The following is a 15735-nucleotide window of genomic DNA, read 5'->3' as shown; positions in this document are numbered from 1 at the left end:
GTTGCTTGTATAGAAGTTTTGTAACTGTAGTTTATATTTTTTACATATCATAAGATCATTTTTTAGATAGGAAATGGTAAATATCAAAGTCAAAATTCTTAATTATTATACTTTAACATTTCCGACTTTCACATAGAAAATATTACTGTTTGAATTAGTATTTTCTTCCATGTAAATAATAAATTGTAGCATTTAAATGATAAATATTATATAGTGATTGTTAAATCACGATTTTACTGTTTGAAATGATAATTTTTTCCAGTTGATGATTACTTACTATAAATCAACTATTATTTATTACAGTTTACTTTTTTCCGTATACAATTTATAAATTAATATCAAAAATGTGATTAGTAGCTGTCACTCTAGTAAATAACGACTCTCTCATCTTAAAAAATTACAGTTTCAAACAGTAAAAATTGCCGTTTCAATATATAGTCTATACTATGAGAAGAAGGGGAAGGCTTCACACTCGAAGAATTAAACATTTGAAACAGTAAAAATTCTACTCTTAAAATATATATTTTACCAGTCCAAGCAAATCAATAATTATAGTTTGATTTTTAGCGTTGCGTTTAAAATTCACCATTTTACTTTGTAAATATTGACGTTGCTTGTATAGAAGTTTTGTAACTGTAGTTTATATTTTTTACATATCATAAGATCATTTTTTAGATAGGAAATGGTAAATATCAAAGTCAAAATTCTTAATTATTATACTTTAACATTTCCGACTTTCACATAGAAAATATTACTGTTTGAATTAGTATTTTCTTCCATGTAAATAATAAATTGTAGCATTTAAATGATAAATATTATATAGTGATTGTTAAATCACGATTTTACTGTTTGAAATGATAATTTTTTCCAGTTGATGATTACTTACTATAAATCAACTATTATTTATTACATTTTACTTTTTTCCCTATACAATTTATAAATTAATATCGAAAATGTGATTAGTAGCTGTCACTCTAGTAAATAACGACTCTCTCATCTTAAAAAATTACAGTTTCAAACAGTAAAAATTGCCGTTTCAATATATAGTCTATACTATGAGGAGAAGGGGAAGGTTTCACACTCGGAAAATTTAACATTTGAAACAGTAAAAATTCTACTCTTAAAATATATATTTTACCAGTCCAAGCAAATCAATAATTATAGTTTGATTTTTAGCGTTGCGTTTAAAATTCACCATTTTACTTTGTAAATATTGACGTTGCTTGTATAGAAATTTTGTAACTGTAGTTTATATTTTTTACATATCATAAGATCATTTTTTAGATAGGAAATGATAAATATCAAAGTCAAAATTCTTAGTTATAATACTTTAACATTTTCGACTTTTAGATAGCAAATATTACTGTTTGAAATAGTATTTTCTTCCATGTAAATAATAAAATGTAGCATTCAAATGATAAATATTATATAGTGATTGTTAAATCACGATTTTACTGTTTGAAATGATAATTTTCTCCAGTTAATCATTGCTTATTATAAATCACTTATTATTTATTACAGTTTACTTTTTTCCGTGTACGACGTAGTTTAAGTGAAGTCAATTTTCTAAAATATAATAAAATTCGAGGCATTATTAAGCGACTCCATTTTCTTTCTTTGGAATTTTATCAATGGAAGATAACTGTTGCTGTCTTAATGGTTGTTTAATTTATATATTTTATATCTTTCATATTTCAAATAAATTTACTATACTCTATTTTATTACTATAAATATTTTATTTTTTCAATTTTCGGTAATTTTTAAATAGAAAATTTATTTACAGGATTTTATTAAAAATTTGCAATTTTATATTTTGCAGTTTTTTATTTTTCAACAATATTAAAGAGGGACAATATAATAATTCTTTTTTTTAATAAAAAAATATCTGAGAAAAAAAATAAATTAAATATTTTTTTATTGTAAAAATGAGAAAAGAAATTAACAAATTTTTTTCTATAAAAAAATTAGTATCTAAAATTTATTTTCTATTTTTTTAAATTTCATCAGGCAGCGAATGAAAAAATTAAACGAGTTTTAAAAGAAAAAAACCAAATGATTAGAAAAGATACTGCAGTACAGGTGTAATTATATTTTTTGCTTGTAAAATTCTTTGGTTGGCATGTTAAGGATGTTGTAGGTGAGAAAAATAAAAAGACGGGTCGTTTCGGGCGGGTAAAAATAATAAAAATAAAAAGAGGTTGATGCGCTGGCAAATGAGGGTGTAACTTTTACTCAAAGAGCAAAAAATTCTAAACGGAAAAACCAAACCAGAGGAAGATGATGATATAAAATATGAATATAAAATCTAAATTCGTACATACACATGTGCAAATATGAATTTACATATTTATATTTATATTTGTTTGTTTTTCATAGCTATGAATGTGAATAGAGGAATTAATGACATCCTTTGTTCGAGTCGTTGATTTAAAGATTTAGATTTACATTATTTATCAATCTATCAATTAATAATGTAAATGTTGTTATTAATTAAATAGGTTGTTAGTATTATGTAACATATTTACTTAATTAATGAATTACATTTATAATGATAAAAAAAGTAAAGGACATACAAAGAACGTTCTACGTGTATGTATCTGCACACTAACCTGAGACAGAGGGAGAAGTTTTTATGTACTACGACTGACCTGTAGCAGAGAGCCATCAGAGCAAATACTACGAAAACACCCCCTACCACCGACATGAGCATACCAACTAAAAATACAGTGTTAGAGCCGTGGTAGTTCTCTGGATCATTAAATAAATTTTTATTTATTTTATTTATTTTATTAGGTTCGATTTGGTTCATTTAATTTAAATATTTTTTTTTTTAAATTAAATGATTCGGGTGCATGCAAAAAATTAAGTTATTTTTATAAAATTAAGGATAATAATTATTAAAAAAAATTTTTAAATTATTAATTGAATTGTTAGTGTGGTGTGATGAAAATTTAATTGAAATTCATGGATGAGAGGAATAAATTAATGCGGAAAATTGGGAATTTTAATAGAAAAAAAATTGAGTGGAGTTTTTTTTATAAAAAAAAAATTGTTGGTTAAAAAAAGAATTTTTTAATTGGTAAAAATATGTGGAGGAAAATTAATTGTTTTAATTTATTAAATTTAACAAAAAAATGGATTGTTTTTTTTTATTAAAAAATAAAAGATTAATTTAAAAAAAAAATTTGTTTAAAAAAATGGAAAATTAATTTTTTTTTTTTAATTATTGTAAAAAAAAATTATCATAAAAATTGTGATTAAAAAATTATTAAAAAAAAAGGATTGTTTTTTTTTATTAAAAAATAAAAGATTAATTAAAAAAAAAAAAATTTGGTTAAAAAAATGGAAAATTAATTTTTTTTTTTAAATTATTATAAAAAAAAAAACTTATCATAAAAATTGTGATTAAAAAATTATAGATAATAAATTAAAAAAATTATTAAAAAAAAGGATTTTTTTTTATTAAAAAAAATTTTTTTTTTTTTTATTAAAAAATATAAGATTAATTTTTTGATAAAAAAAAATAAAATTTAATTAAAAAAATGGAAAATTAATTTTTTTTTAATAATTAAAAAAAAATTATTATAAAAATTGTAGATAATAAATTTAAAAAATATTAACAATTATTTATAAATATAAAATGTAGTATGTATGTTATGATAAATAATTAATAATTAATTAATAATAATAATTATATATATAAATAAAATGATAATTAGTAATTGTTTTTTTATATTGCCCGCGTAGGGGTAATTTTACCATGGTACGCGCATCGTTGCGGTATGCGGGGTGGTTATTTTTTGGTTATTCCGAGCGTCCCACAGCATGCAGACAGACAGAGATGCCAGTGACAGACAGAAACATACAAAGAAACAGAGAAGCCAATATCAGCACATTTATATTCCTTTATCGACATTTTCATTATTTTATTTTATAATACTATATATTTTTTTATCTATTCTACGTTCATTTTTTTGTCAACTATTCTAATCATAATTCTTAATTTAATCATCAAACAAGACTATTTTTAAACCTATCAAGTAAATTTAAGAGTATTGTAGACATTGAAGTTTGATACTGAAAATTTATATTGTTAAAATCCTATTTTTGAATTTTAGAATTTTCTACGCGTCTTTAGGATACTTTGAAAATATTAAAAAATTCCTGTAAAGTTTACATTGTAAACTTTTAAAGATATTATTCGGTTTAAAATTACGGAAGAAAAAAAAATTAGAAAAATTACAGTTTTTTTAATAAATTCAGAGACACGGTAGTGCTTCGCACAAATGATACGTTCGAACGCCATGATGTTATAGCGTAGAAGTACCGGTTTTCGCCATTTTAGGACCATTTTTAGCCACTTGACATTTTAATTAATTTATAAAAAATTTAACTTGATTCGAGAGGAAAATTTTTGAACCAAGAAAATAATTTTGAAGAAGGTATTTGTCATGAATCAAGACGAAAAATTCTTAAATCAAGTAAAATTTATTCAAACCAAAGAAAAATTTCTTAATTTAAGAATTTTTTTTACTCAAATCAAAAAGATGGAGTTCTTTAAAATTACACTGATAGTAAGATTTGTTAATATTTAACAAATCATTTATTAGAGACCGCTTTTTAGTATTAAACAAATATTTCTTAGTATTTAAAAAGATTTATTAATATTTAATAAATGAATATCAGATTTATAAACACAAACAAATCATTTTAACTACTAAGAAATATTTGTTTAATACTAAAAAGCGGTCTCTAATAAATGATTTGTTAATTATTAACAAATATTTTTTAATACAAATAAATCCTTTTATCAGTGATATGTACTCGATTCAAGAACATTTTTTTTTCTGTCTATAGAATTTATGAATTAGTAGATTTATACGAATTGAATTCATATAGTCTTATGAGTATAGAAATATTTATACAATAATTTGAAATTATTAAAGTGGCCAAAAAAGGTAAACTAGCCACAAACTGTACTTTTACCCTATTTTAAGCCCTGTAGAGGCTTTGAGAGGGTAATTTTTTTATATTTATTACGTTGTTTTATGTTTTAAGCTATGAAAATTGAAAATCTTCAAAAATTGAAGAATTGTTTTCAATTTAACTGTATAAAAAATTAAAGAGTGATATGCGGAGTGAATTTTCAATTTTTTTATTAAATAAAATAGAGAAAAAATAATTCATTTTAAAATTATAAAATGCGTATTTAGAAATTTAAAAATGTTTCCTTAATTTGATTTCAAAAATTAAATTTTAATTAAAAAAAAAATTAATAAACATTTTTTATTAATTTTTGCAAGCTCCATTTCTTCTATAATAATTTATTTGTTTCAAAATTATAAGAATTGCCGTATAAAGTCAAGTTCAGTGACATTAAATCAATTAATTTTATTTAATTAAATATATTAATATTAATAATTAATTATTCCTAACTTTTAACATCAGGATTTATTCACAAGACTCTAAAATAATTTTTATAAAAATTTTTTTTCAATATTTATAAGTCAAATTTGTTGAAAAATTTAATTAATATTTCTAAATTGAAATTTTAAATAAATTATTTGGATTATTTGTTAGTAATTTGGATCATAAAACTTGTTTCAGCTAATTAAAATTTATTTTAGTAATGAAACTCCGTATTTGGATGTTTTTTGGATGGAAATTTATATTCACTCCGCAGAAAAAAAAATCTAGATTTTTACAGAGAAAATTTTCAATTTTCATGGAATTTTTAAGAACATAAAAAAAAATTTGTTTTTTTAACCTTCTTTTAATTTTGCGGAGCCAAAAAAGATACTTAAACATTATTTAGGCGACATTAAACTGTAATTTTTCTTTTTACATTATTAAATTAAAAAAAAATGAAGATTTATCTTTCCTAATCCCGGAATAGGGATAAAAGGAATATTTTTAATATTTCCTAAAGTATCTAGATGGCGCAAACTGAAAATTCTCATCATAAAAATGATAGCTTGAATATCCATAGAAGAAATAAGTATATATATAAAATAAGTTAATAAATATGCAATACGGACGATCGGAGCGTTTTTGATGTCGATTCACTAAAACTTTTTATTTATGTCAGTTTTCATTTTAAGTACTCGAAGCAAGCGAACTAAATTGAACTTGTATCTATCGATAACCGGGTATATATTTTATATAATATGAAATATAATAAATAATAACTTTGGGCGTCTAAAAGTATCCTGCGCTACGAGAATTATTTTTCAAAGGATCCAATGTAATTTAAGTTCCAACACATGTTTTCATTCAATTTAGTTTTTATTACATCGACAGCGATAGTTCCTTTTTTTTTCTTCAACAATATCCTTCATTTTAATTAAAAATAAATTCCTTGTTCGATCACAAAGCTTATAAATTTTTCATCAAACATTGCAGGTATTTAATTAAATGTTCTAGTTTAGAAAAAAATGAAAAAAAATAGAAATATTGTTTTTAACTGTAATTAAAGTTAATCAATAAATTCAAAATCAATATTTAACTTTTTACGTACACGCGATTTCACTATCTCGATTGTTCCCTGCATACATAGTTACAATCGGGAGTTAAATCTACAATTGTGATAATAACGGTTATTATTGCAAATCTATTATGATAAATTATCGCGTGAATATTTTATGATAAAAATAAATGGCTTTTATTCGCTCGATTAATGATGTAAAAAAAGAATTCTTTTTTTCTAGCCTAAAAATTCTAAATTAATAGAATAAAGTTCTTCATAACCGGCCGAACAAGTGTCGCCATCTACAGAAAAAAATACTTTTTTTGGTTCATTTTCGCTCCGACCGTCTTAAGGAGATCCAAGTACCCTGCTAGTGTAAATAATGTCTATAAAAAAATTATACGTAGAAATACTTTTGTTATGCATCTAAAAATTAATTTTTAAATTAGTTAATAACATTTTTGAGGAATTTTCCGATAAATTTACTTATTAAATAATTATTAACATTTAATTGACTAATAAAAAATATAGCACTCTGAATTACCGGTATACACTTGACAACACCGCAAAAGTTCCCTAACTTTAAAATTTATTTATGTTTACTGTCTAACTAAAATTACTACACTAAGAAAAAAGTATTTTGCTACTAAGGATATTTTTTTTGATAATCAGAATACTTGGTATTGTGCTACTAAGAATACGTGGTATTTTGATTATCACAATAAGTATACTGATTTTCACAATACCTAGGTATACTGATTATCAGTATACCAATGTAACAGACTATTAGATGTTTATAACCTCACTTTACTGGCACAAATCAATTGACTTATAAAGCTAACAAAACAAATTAAAATTAAAATTAAAAGTGTAATAATAAATTTTTTTCAAGTTAATATAATAAATATTAGTTGAATTCTATTTTTACCAGTGCATAAATCAAATAAACTAACTGTTAGTGTTAAAACGTCGATGGCAGTGACAGCGCATATATTATAGTTTACTGCGCAGAGTATAGGTCTTGAACTGACTTATATTCTGATAATCATAATACTTGGTATTTTGATTATCAAAATACCAAGTATTGTGATTATCAAAATACTTTTTTCTCAGTGTAAGATCTTCTAGCATTTAAAAAACCGCGGTTACTTATGCGCCGAGTAACTGCGCAAGCGGTGTTGCCAAGTCAAATACAAGACTTTAAAGAACGCAAGTTCCGAGTGATTTTTCATAAAAATATAAAATATCTCCGTAATATGTTCGGAAAGCTACTTTTTTATTGTTTTAATCGAAAGCTTATTATTTTTTCATCCAAATTTAATGAAAATAAAATTTTTTTAAAATCGTTAATTGCATTAAATTCTTAACCAAATACACGGCTGGTGGAGTCTCCATTCAAATGTAAAAATTACAATTTTCAAACCTAATTAATTAAAAATCCCGAAAACCTGTTTTTTAATTTTTCTATTAATTATTAAGCTACGTAGATTGAATTTACAAATTTTCAGGAAGTTTTAAAAATGTTACTTCGCGTGGATCTCCTTAAAATGAATTTTTAAATTAATTAATAACATTTCTGAGGAAATTTCCGAAAAATTTACTCATTAAATAAATATTAACATTTAATTGACTAGTAAAAAATATAGCACTCTGAATTACCGGTGTACACTTGACAACACCGCAGAGTTCCCTAACCTTAAAATTTATTTATGTCTACTGTCTAACTAAAATGACTAAGATCTTCTAGCATTTAAAAAAACCGCGGTTACTTATGCGCCGAGTAATTGCGCAAGCGGTGTTGCCAAGTCAAATACAAGACTTTAAAGAACAGAAGTTCCGAGTGATTTTTCATAAAAAATATAAAATATCTCCGTAATACGTTCGGAAAGCTACTTTTTTATTGTTTTAATCGAAATCTTATTATTTTTTCATCCAAATTCAATGAAAATAAATTTTTTTTTAAATCGTTAATTGCATTAAATTCTTAACCAAATCCACGGCTGGTGGAATCTCCATTTACCTACATGTCAAGATTATAATTTTCAAACCTAATTATTTAATTAAAAATCCCGAAAACCTGTTTTTTAATTTTTCTATTAATTATTAGGCTACGTAGATTGATTTTACAAATTTTCAGGAAGTTTTAAAAATATTACTTCGCGTGGATCTCCTTAAAATAAAATTTCTTAACCCGCGTTCTAACCTCAAAACTTTCCTATTTAATAAAAAATTATTGATTTATAAAAAATATTCACGAGTAGGGCATACAAGCAGCTGGCACATTTGCGTGACCACCATTTTCCAATACACCAATTAAAGTCAATTAAAAATAAAAATCGAACGTATCTACTATACAAGAGGCATCGCGACGTTACTCGATCATTATTGTTACAATAATAAATCTACTTTGTCTATCACAAGCATTGGAATCTGCGATAGATCGATGGATCGTTAAAAAATAAAAAAAAATAAATAAATAACAATTATTGACGATCCATCGATCAACCGCGCGTGAGAATATTCCACAGTATATTCACAAATACATACAAATATAATTATTCATAACTATATATGTATGGATAAGTGCATATTTTTAATGAATATGACAATATTTTGCTCAAAAATATTATTCCAATAAACAGTTCCGTGGATAAGAAGTCGATGGCTCTATTCCTGCAGTACATGGACAGTACGCGTACAAAATACATCCATCTCATCGTACATTATGTGTGTACATACACGTGTACATACACCTGGCCCTTTTAGTATTCAAATTTATCTGAGTGGTTCAAAAATATTTTTTTTTTCACTAGTCTAGAAAGTTTTTCAGGTATAAAAATTTATTTTAAAAGCTCAAAAAGCAACAAAAAAAATTTTTGCTTTATTAAGTAATGACTTTTGTTAAATTGCACTGTACTTTCTTAACTATGGACATTTTTAAAAATATAAGCTCATCCCGATGTTACACTCATCAAGAGCTTTCATTTAAGTACCCACATGCATTTTGATATATTCTTCATATATACGTATATATGTCGTAGTCTTTTCGCAAAATCCGTCATTTCATGAAATATCTAGGCACTTCCAGAAGCGTCGGCGTTTAGTGAAAAATATTAAAATTGCATTATCAGCCTAGGTATTTCATAAAATAATTAATTTGTAAAAAAATATAACGAATATTATGGAAAACAATATAACAAACGACCGTATACTTCAGTTTACTTAAAAAAGGTCAATATTATGGGTAAAACCAACAACTACTCGATTTTTTTTAATTTTCAATTTTCTTAGCGGGAAGTTAAAAATTAATAATATTAAAAAATGAAAGTAATAAAAGCGAATAAAGATTTATTTGTAGATAAATATAATGAATGTTATGAAAAACAACCTAACAAACGACCGTATAATATTTACCTTTTTTTAGTAAACTAAAGTATTCGGTCGGTTTGTTAGGTTGTTTTCCAAAATATTCGTAATATTTTTTTACAAATTAATCTGTATTTGCTTCTATTCCTTCCTTTTTTTTAACGTTATTGATTTTTTCTTCTTTATTCAACGTGCCAAGATGTATAATAGGTATTACATGAAAAGCCCAACTGTTCTATACGTCTGATTATGTATCTTGGCTTTAAACACTAGATGCCGGCACAAAGTGGGCATCTCATGAAATACCTAGGCTGATAAGGCAATTTTAATATTTTTCACTAAACGCCGACGCTTCTGGAAGTGCCTAGGTATTTCATGAAATGACGGATTTTGCGAAAAGACTACAACATATATAATATATAAAAAATTGATGTGGGTACTCGAATGAAAGGTCTCGATGAATGTAACATCGGGATGAGCTTATATCGTAAAAAATGTCATTAATTAACAAGATACAGTGTCATTTTTTAATTATTGACATTTTTTAAGATACAAACTCATTTCGAAGTCACACTCATCAAGACCTTTCATTTAAGTACCCAGATGGCATTTTTTATATATTTTATATATATAGTATTTGTGAAATTTATATATATATATATATATATATATATATATATATATATATAAAATATATGAAAAATTGATGTGGGTATTCAAATGAAAGGTCTCGATGAGTGTAACATCGGGATGAGCTTATCTTTAAAAAATGTCTATAATTCACAAGATACAGGGTCATTTTTTAATTATTGACATTTTTTTTTAGATATAAACTCATTTCAATGTTACACTCATCGAGACCTTTTATTTAAGTACCCACATGGCATTTTTTATATATTTTATATATATTGTATTTGTAAAATATATAAATATATGAATTATATGAAAAATTGATGTGGGTATTCGAATGAAAGGTCTTGATGAGTGTAGCATCAGGGTGAGCTTATATCTTTAAAAATGTCATTAGTTGACAAGATACAATGTAATTTCTTAATTATTAACATCTTTTAAGATATAAACTCATTTCGAAGTTACACTCATCAAGACCTTTCATTTAAGTACCCAGATGGCATTTTTTATATATTTTATATATATAGTATTTGTGAAATTTATATATATATAAAATATATGAAAAATTGATGTGGGTACTCGAAAGAAAGGTCTCGATAAGTGTAACATCGGGATGAGCTTATATCTTAAAAAATGTCAATAGTTCACAAGATACAGGGTCATTTCTTAATCATATATCTAGAGATCGAGAATTTTCGAATGTAGCCTAAATTTTTCTTATTCTCTTAATAATATAGATTATCGGTGGAAAAAAACTTAATTTTTCAGTGCGGTTGTCAAGCGAAAGCGTAAAACTCTCCCTAAATCATTTCTATACCTGAAACTAACTTTAGACTTGTAATTATAAAACTAAAAAAATATTTTTAACCACAGTGACATCAAAAGATGTGAAAATATAAAAAATAGGTATCGTTACATCACTGGCATCAGCATTGCATTAGCATTTGTGATTACAACCATGCGCCGGCGAACCGAGGAGTCTTCTATTTTCTTGAATTAGCAGTTATTATCATTATTATTCTGTTGGTATTATGTTGGTTATAAATTTATAATTAGTTGGTAGTTAGTTAAGTATTTGGATATGTAGACGGCAAGAGAAGAGATAGAGACAGTAGAGACAATGATTAAATATTTGCGGTGTATACACGTATATATACACAATACTATTTGTTTGTAATAAATTTATGGATGGAGTTAAACATTTAGATTTTAAATAGAAAATTCTATCGTTTTTTTTTTTTTTTTATCTTTAATTACAATTTTAATTTCACCGGATAAAATTTCTTTGTGCTAAACAAAATGGCTGTAATATCCCCTTCTTTTCGCGCATGCGCACACATTATTGAATCTTTAAACGTTTTGTGATAATAAAAGTAATGATTTATGACTCTTAAGCAATAAAAAATTTTTTTACAATCTTAAGATCCATTTTTTCACACAATAATTTTTTATAGGATTAATAAAACTGAAAACTTTTCTTAACTTTTTTTTTGTCTCTTAAATTTATGTTACAAAAAAGTATTTTTATTAAAAATTTTCGCACAAATGTTTTTTATCGGTCTTTAAAAAAAAAAAAAAAAAAAAAAAATTAACGATAGAACTTTCTAAGCATACAAATTAATAAAACGAAAAAAATCCAAATAGAGCATTGTACGTAGTGGCCGCGTGCGATGCCTCCTTGATCATCCATCTAGGCACGATATATATTTATCAGTAAGACGATGACACCACAGACGTTAATATTATGCCCGCAACGGCCCACTGGCGCTGATTTTACACGTTCAAAAAATTTCCGTCATTTTTTTAATAAAAATTTGGATAAATTTATAAAAAGAGATTTAAGTAAGACGTGGAAATTCTAGCGACTCAGTGGGTCATTGGGAGACATAATGTTTTCATTCGTTGGTAAGTCAGTATTGCTACTATACCTGTAGCAACAACGTGCCACTAGTGCAAAACAAATGAAGACCCCCTTCACCACACACAGCAGGATTAATACCATCGCCAAGGTGCTAAGATTCGTGTTTACTTCCTCTGTAAATATCATATATAAAGCTAGTCTCTGGCCAGTCAAGACCTTTTAAGGCTTGTACATCCGACTCTTGTTTTTTTGGTTAGGTTGGTCCTTATGTCTTAGTCCTTTTCCTTAATTCTATGTTAATGTTCTATTACATCAACCTTTAGACTTCTTTTTCAATTTTTAGTGAAAATTCTGCAGCGATACTAAATTCAGCAATATTTTGGTCTGATTTAAAAAATTTTGATTCGAGTTTACAATAATTAAATAAAGTAAAATTATTTTTCAATCGATATTTTTTTATGTTAATGTTCTATTACTTCAACCTTTAGAGCCTTCTTTTTAACTTTTAGTGAAAATTTTTCAGCGATACTAAATTTGGCAATAATTTTGAATTTCCTGAAGCTTACTTCTGAAGGAATGAACTCAAAAATCTCAAGTGAGTCAAGTACTATTTTTTTTATTTAAAAACATTTATCGGAAGACGACCAAAAGATTGAAGAATATTTTGGTGTTGATTTAGAAAATTTTGATTCGAAAGTTTACAATAATTAAATAAAGTAAAATTATTTTTCAATCGATATTTTATATTTTTTTATTTCAATTTAAAATAGTGTTTTGTTGAATGAAATTAAATTTATCAACGCAAGAGTTATTTTACTTGCTTCAAAGCCAAATAACTCGACTCAAGAATATGATGTTGTTGGCTTCAGACGATTAGACCTTAGCGCCGCCTTTAGAATGCCGAAAAAATCAAATACTACTAATATATCGATAAATACAGCAATCTTTCGCGAGGCGTGCAATGGCTGAGCGGCTTGTGTGGTTGTACTAGGTCCGATCCGAGCAGAGTTCGAGCCCTACCAAGGGTATTTTTTCCGTTGATTTTCATTTATAAAAAAATTAATATTCTCAAGCCAAGATTGAGGAATATATTGGTCTGATTTAGAAATTTTGATTCGAAAGTTTTCAAAAATTAAATAAAGTAAAATTATTTTTCAATCGATATATTTTATTTTTTATGTTAATCTTCTATTACTTCAACCTTTAGAGTCTTCTTTTTAATTTTTAGTGAAAATTTTGCAGCGATACTGAATTTGGCAATAATTGTGAATTTCCTGAAGTTTACTTCTGAAGGAATGAACTCAAAAATCTCAAGTGAGTCAAGTACTATATTTTTTATTTAAAAACATTTATCGGAAGACGACCAAAAGATTGAAGAATATTTTGGTGTTGATTTAGAAAATTTTGATTCGAAAGTTTACAATAATTAAATAAAGTAAAATTATTTTTCAATCGATATTTTATCTTTTTTTATTTCAATTTAAAATAGTGTTTTGTTGAATGAAATTAAATTTATCAACGCAAGAGTTATTTTACTTGCTTCAAAGCCAAATAACTCGACTCAAGAATATGATGTTGTTGGCTTCAGACGATTAGACCTTAGCGCTGCCTTTAGAATGCCGAAAAAATCAAATACTACTAATATATCGATAAATACAGCAATCTTTCGCGAGGCGTGCAATGGCTGAGCGGCTTGTGTGGTTGTACTCGGTCCGGTCCGAGCAGGGTTCGAGCCCTACCAAGGGTCTCTTTTCCGTTGATTTTTATTTATAAAAAACTAAATATTCTCAAGCCAAGAACATCGATGTTCTTCAGTTGAATATTTACTTCTTGACTTGTCAGTATTATTTCTTAATTCAATAAAACTTTGTACTTTTCGACGAAAAAGTTTTTACTTTAATTTAAAAATACATTTTTTTTCAATAAAAAAGTTATTTGATTCATTAAAATTCTTTAATAATATTAATTTAAGATAAATTTGTTATTAAAAATAATAATTTTTATCAATAAATCTCTTTTACTGTTCAATATAAAAACTGAATAATTATTCCAAATATTCGACTGATATGCATTGAAAATACATTAAAATATTAAAAAAATATTTATTTAAGTAGTATGTACCTATAACATGTCATACACGTGAATTTAAATAACTGCGGTCTTTATTTAAGTTTATTAAATTTATTAAATTAAAAATAATAATTTTATTTTCACTAAAAATTGAAAAAAAAAAGATTTAAATTTAGTACAAAACTAATGTACTAAATTAATGCACTAGACTAGACAATATAAGATAAATCGCAGGATGTGCACAGCTGATGGTATGACCCCTACGGCGTTAAATGTAACATAATAACAAGTGTCATAAGTAATGACTCACTTATCATTGTCTCTTATCTCTCGCATCGTGACATAGTGAACCAGTAAAATAAAGAGCGAAACGTCGAGTTAGATAAACCTAATATAAGTTAAGATCTAGAACTTTATTTCTTCCGAGACTGAGCCGAGAGATAACGGGGAGGGTTGCAAAGACAATTGATTAAAAAGGAGCTTTTTCAAGAGTCGTGAGAGCTGGAAAAACAAGACGGTGATAGCTTCCTCTGATAGTTGATCTTCAAAAGCTTACGGATTGATTTTTCATAAAATTAGAATGACTTTTAATCAATGTTGGGCAGTACTGGTACTTTTGTTACACAGAAAAAAAGGTTCACTTGAGCCAAGAAAATATTTTTCCCCCTAATTATTTTCTTGAGCGAAAAAAAAATTTTTTTTTGACAAGAAATTTCACTTATTCCAACTAAATTAATTCTCTTGATTTAAGAAATACGTATCTTGATCCAAGAAAATTTATTTAAGTCAAGAAAATTTTGTTGTTTTGAGAAAATTCAGCCTCGGAGCTCCAAAAAATTTAGTTCTTGATAGAAGTAAATTTTCTTGTCTTGAGAAAATTTCTCTCTTGCTCCAAAAAATTAAATATAAAGATAGAAGTTAATTTTCATTGATATTTTTATTGATTAACATGTCAAATGGGAAGATCAAATAATATTTCATCATTTTTTTTCATTCAATATGTATAATTGCACGTTCAGGCTTGCAAGGTTTCAATGGCATTCTGAGAGAGATGCTTAAGAGTGTAAAATTGTGGTGATATATAACTGTTCAAATGTTGCGAAGAGTCAATGTTAATCAATGTTAATCTATGTTAATCAATGCTAACTAATAATAATAACTAATGGCAATTACTGACAATTTAAGCTAATCATTTTTGCATTTAGTCTTTTTGTTGTTTGCTTACCATTTTACTTATGTATTATTATTATTATTATTATTATTTTTATTAATATTATTATTATTATTATTATATAATGTACTCATTATAAATGTATTTGATTGTATGGCCCTTAGGGAGCA

The 15735-nt window shown here is 25.6% G+C and overlaps 1 protein-coding gene across 13 annotated transcripts in view; it reads right to left on the bottom strand.

The window, feature by feature from the left end:
- The window catches only part of LOC123265993 (disintegrin and metalloproteinase domain-containing protein 11), a 153640-nt gene that overhangs the window by 33173 nt on the left and 104732 nt on the right, over positions 1-15735 (bottom strand). For 9 of the 13 annotated variants that reach the window (XM_044730008.1, XM_044730018.1, XM_044730010.1 and 6 more), the window contains exon 19: positions 2611-2749. In XM_044730008.1, the coding sequence (XP_044585943.1) occupies positions 2611-2749 (139 nt within the window). Of the gene's footprint in view, positions 1-2610; positions 2750-12391; positions 12498-15735 lie in introns of all 13 variants that reach the window. The other 4 variants (XM_044730012.1, XM_044730021.1, XM_044730013.1 and 1 more) reach the window with 2 other exon arrangements.

Source organism: Cotesia glomerata, linkage group LG5 (genome assembly GCF_020080835.1).
Source record: "Cotesia glomerata isolate CgM1 linkage group LG5, MPM_Cglom_v2.3, whole genome shotgun sequence".
Lineage (NCBI taxonomy): Eukaryota > Metazoa > Arthropoda > Insecta > Hymenoptera > Braconidae > Cotesia > Cotesia glomerata.
This window is presented reverse-complemented; position numbering and strand designations above follow the sequence as displayed.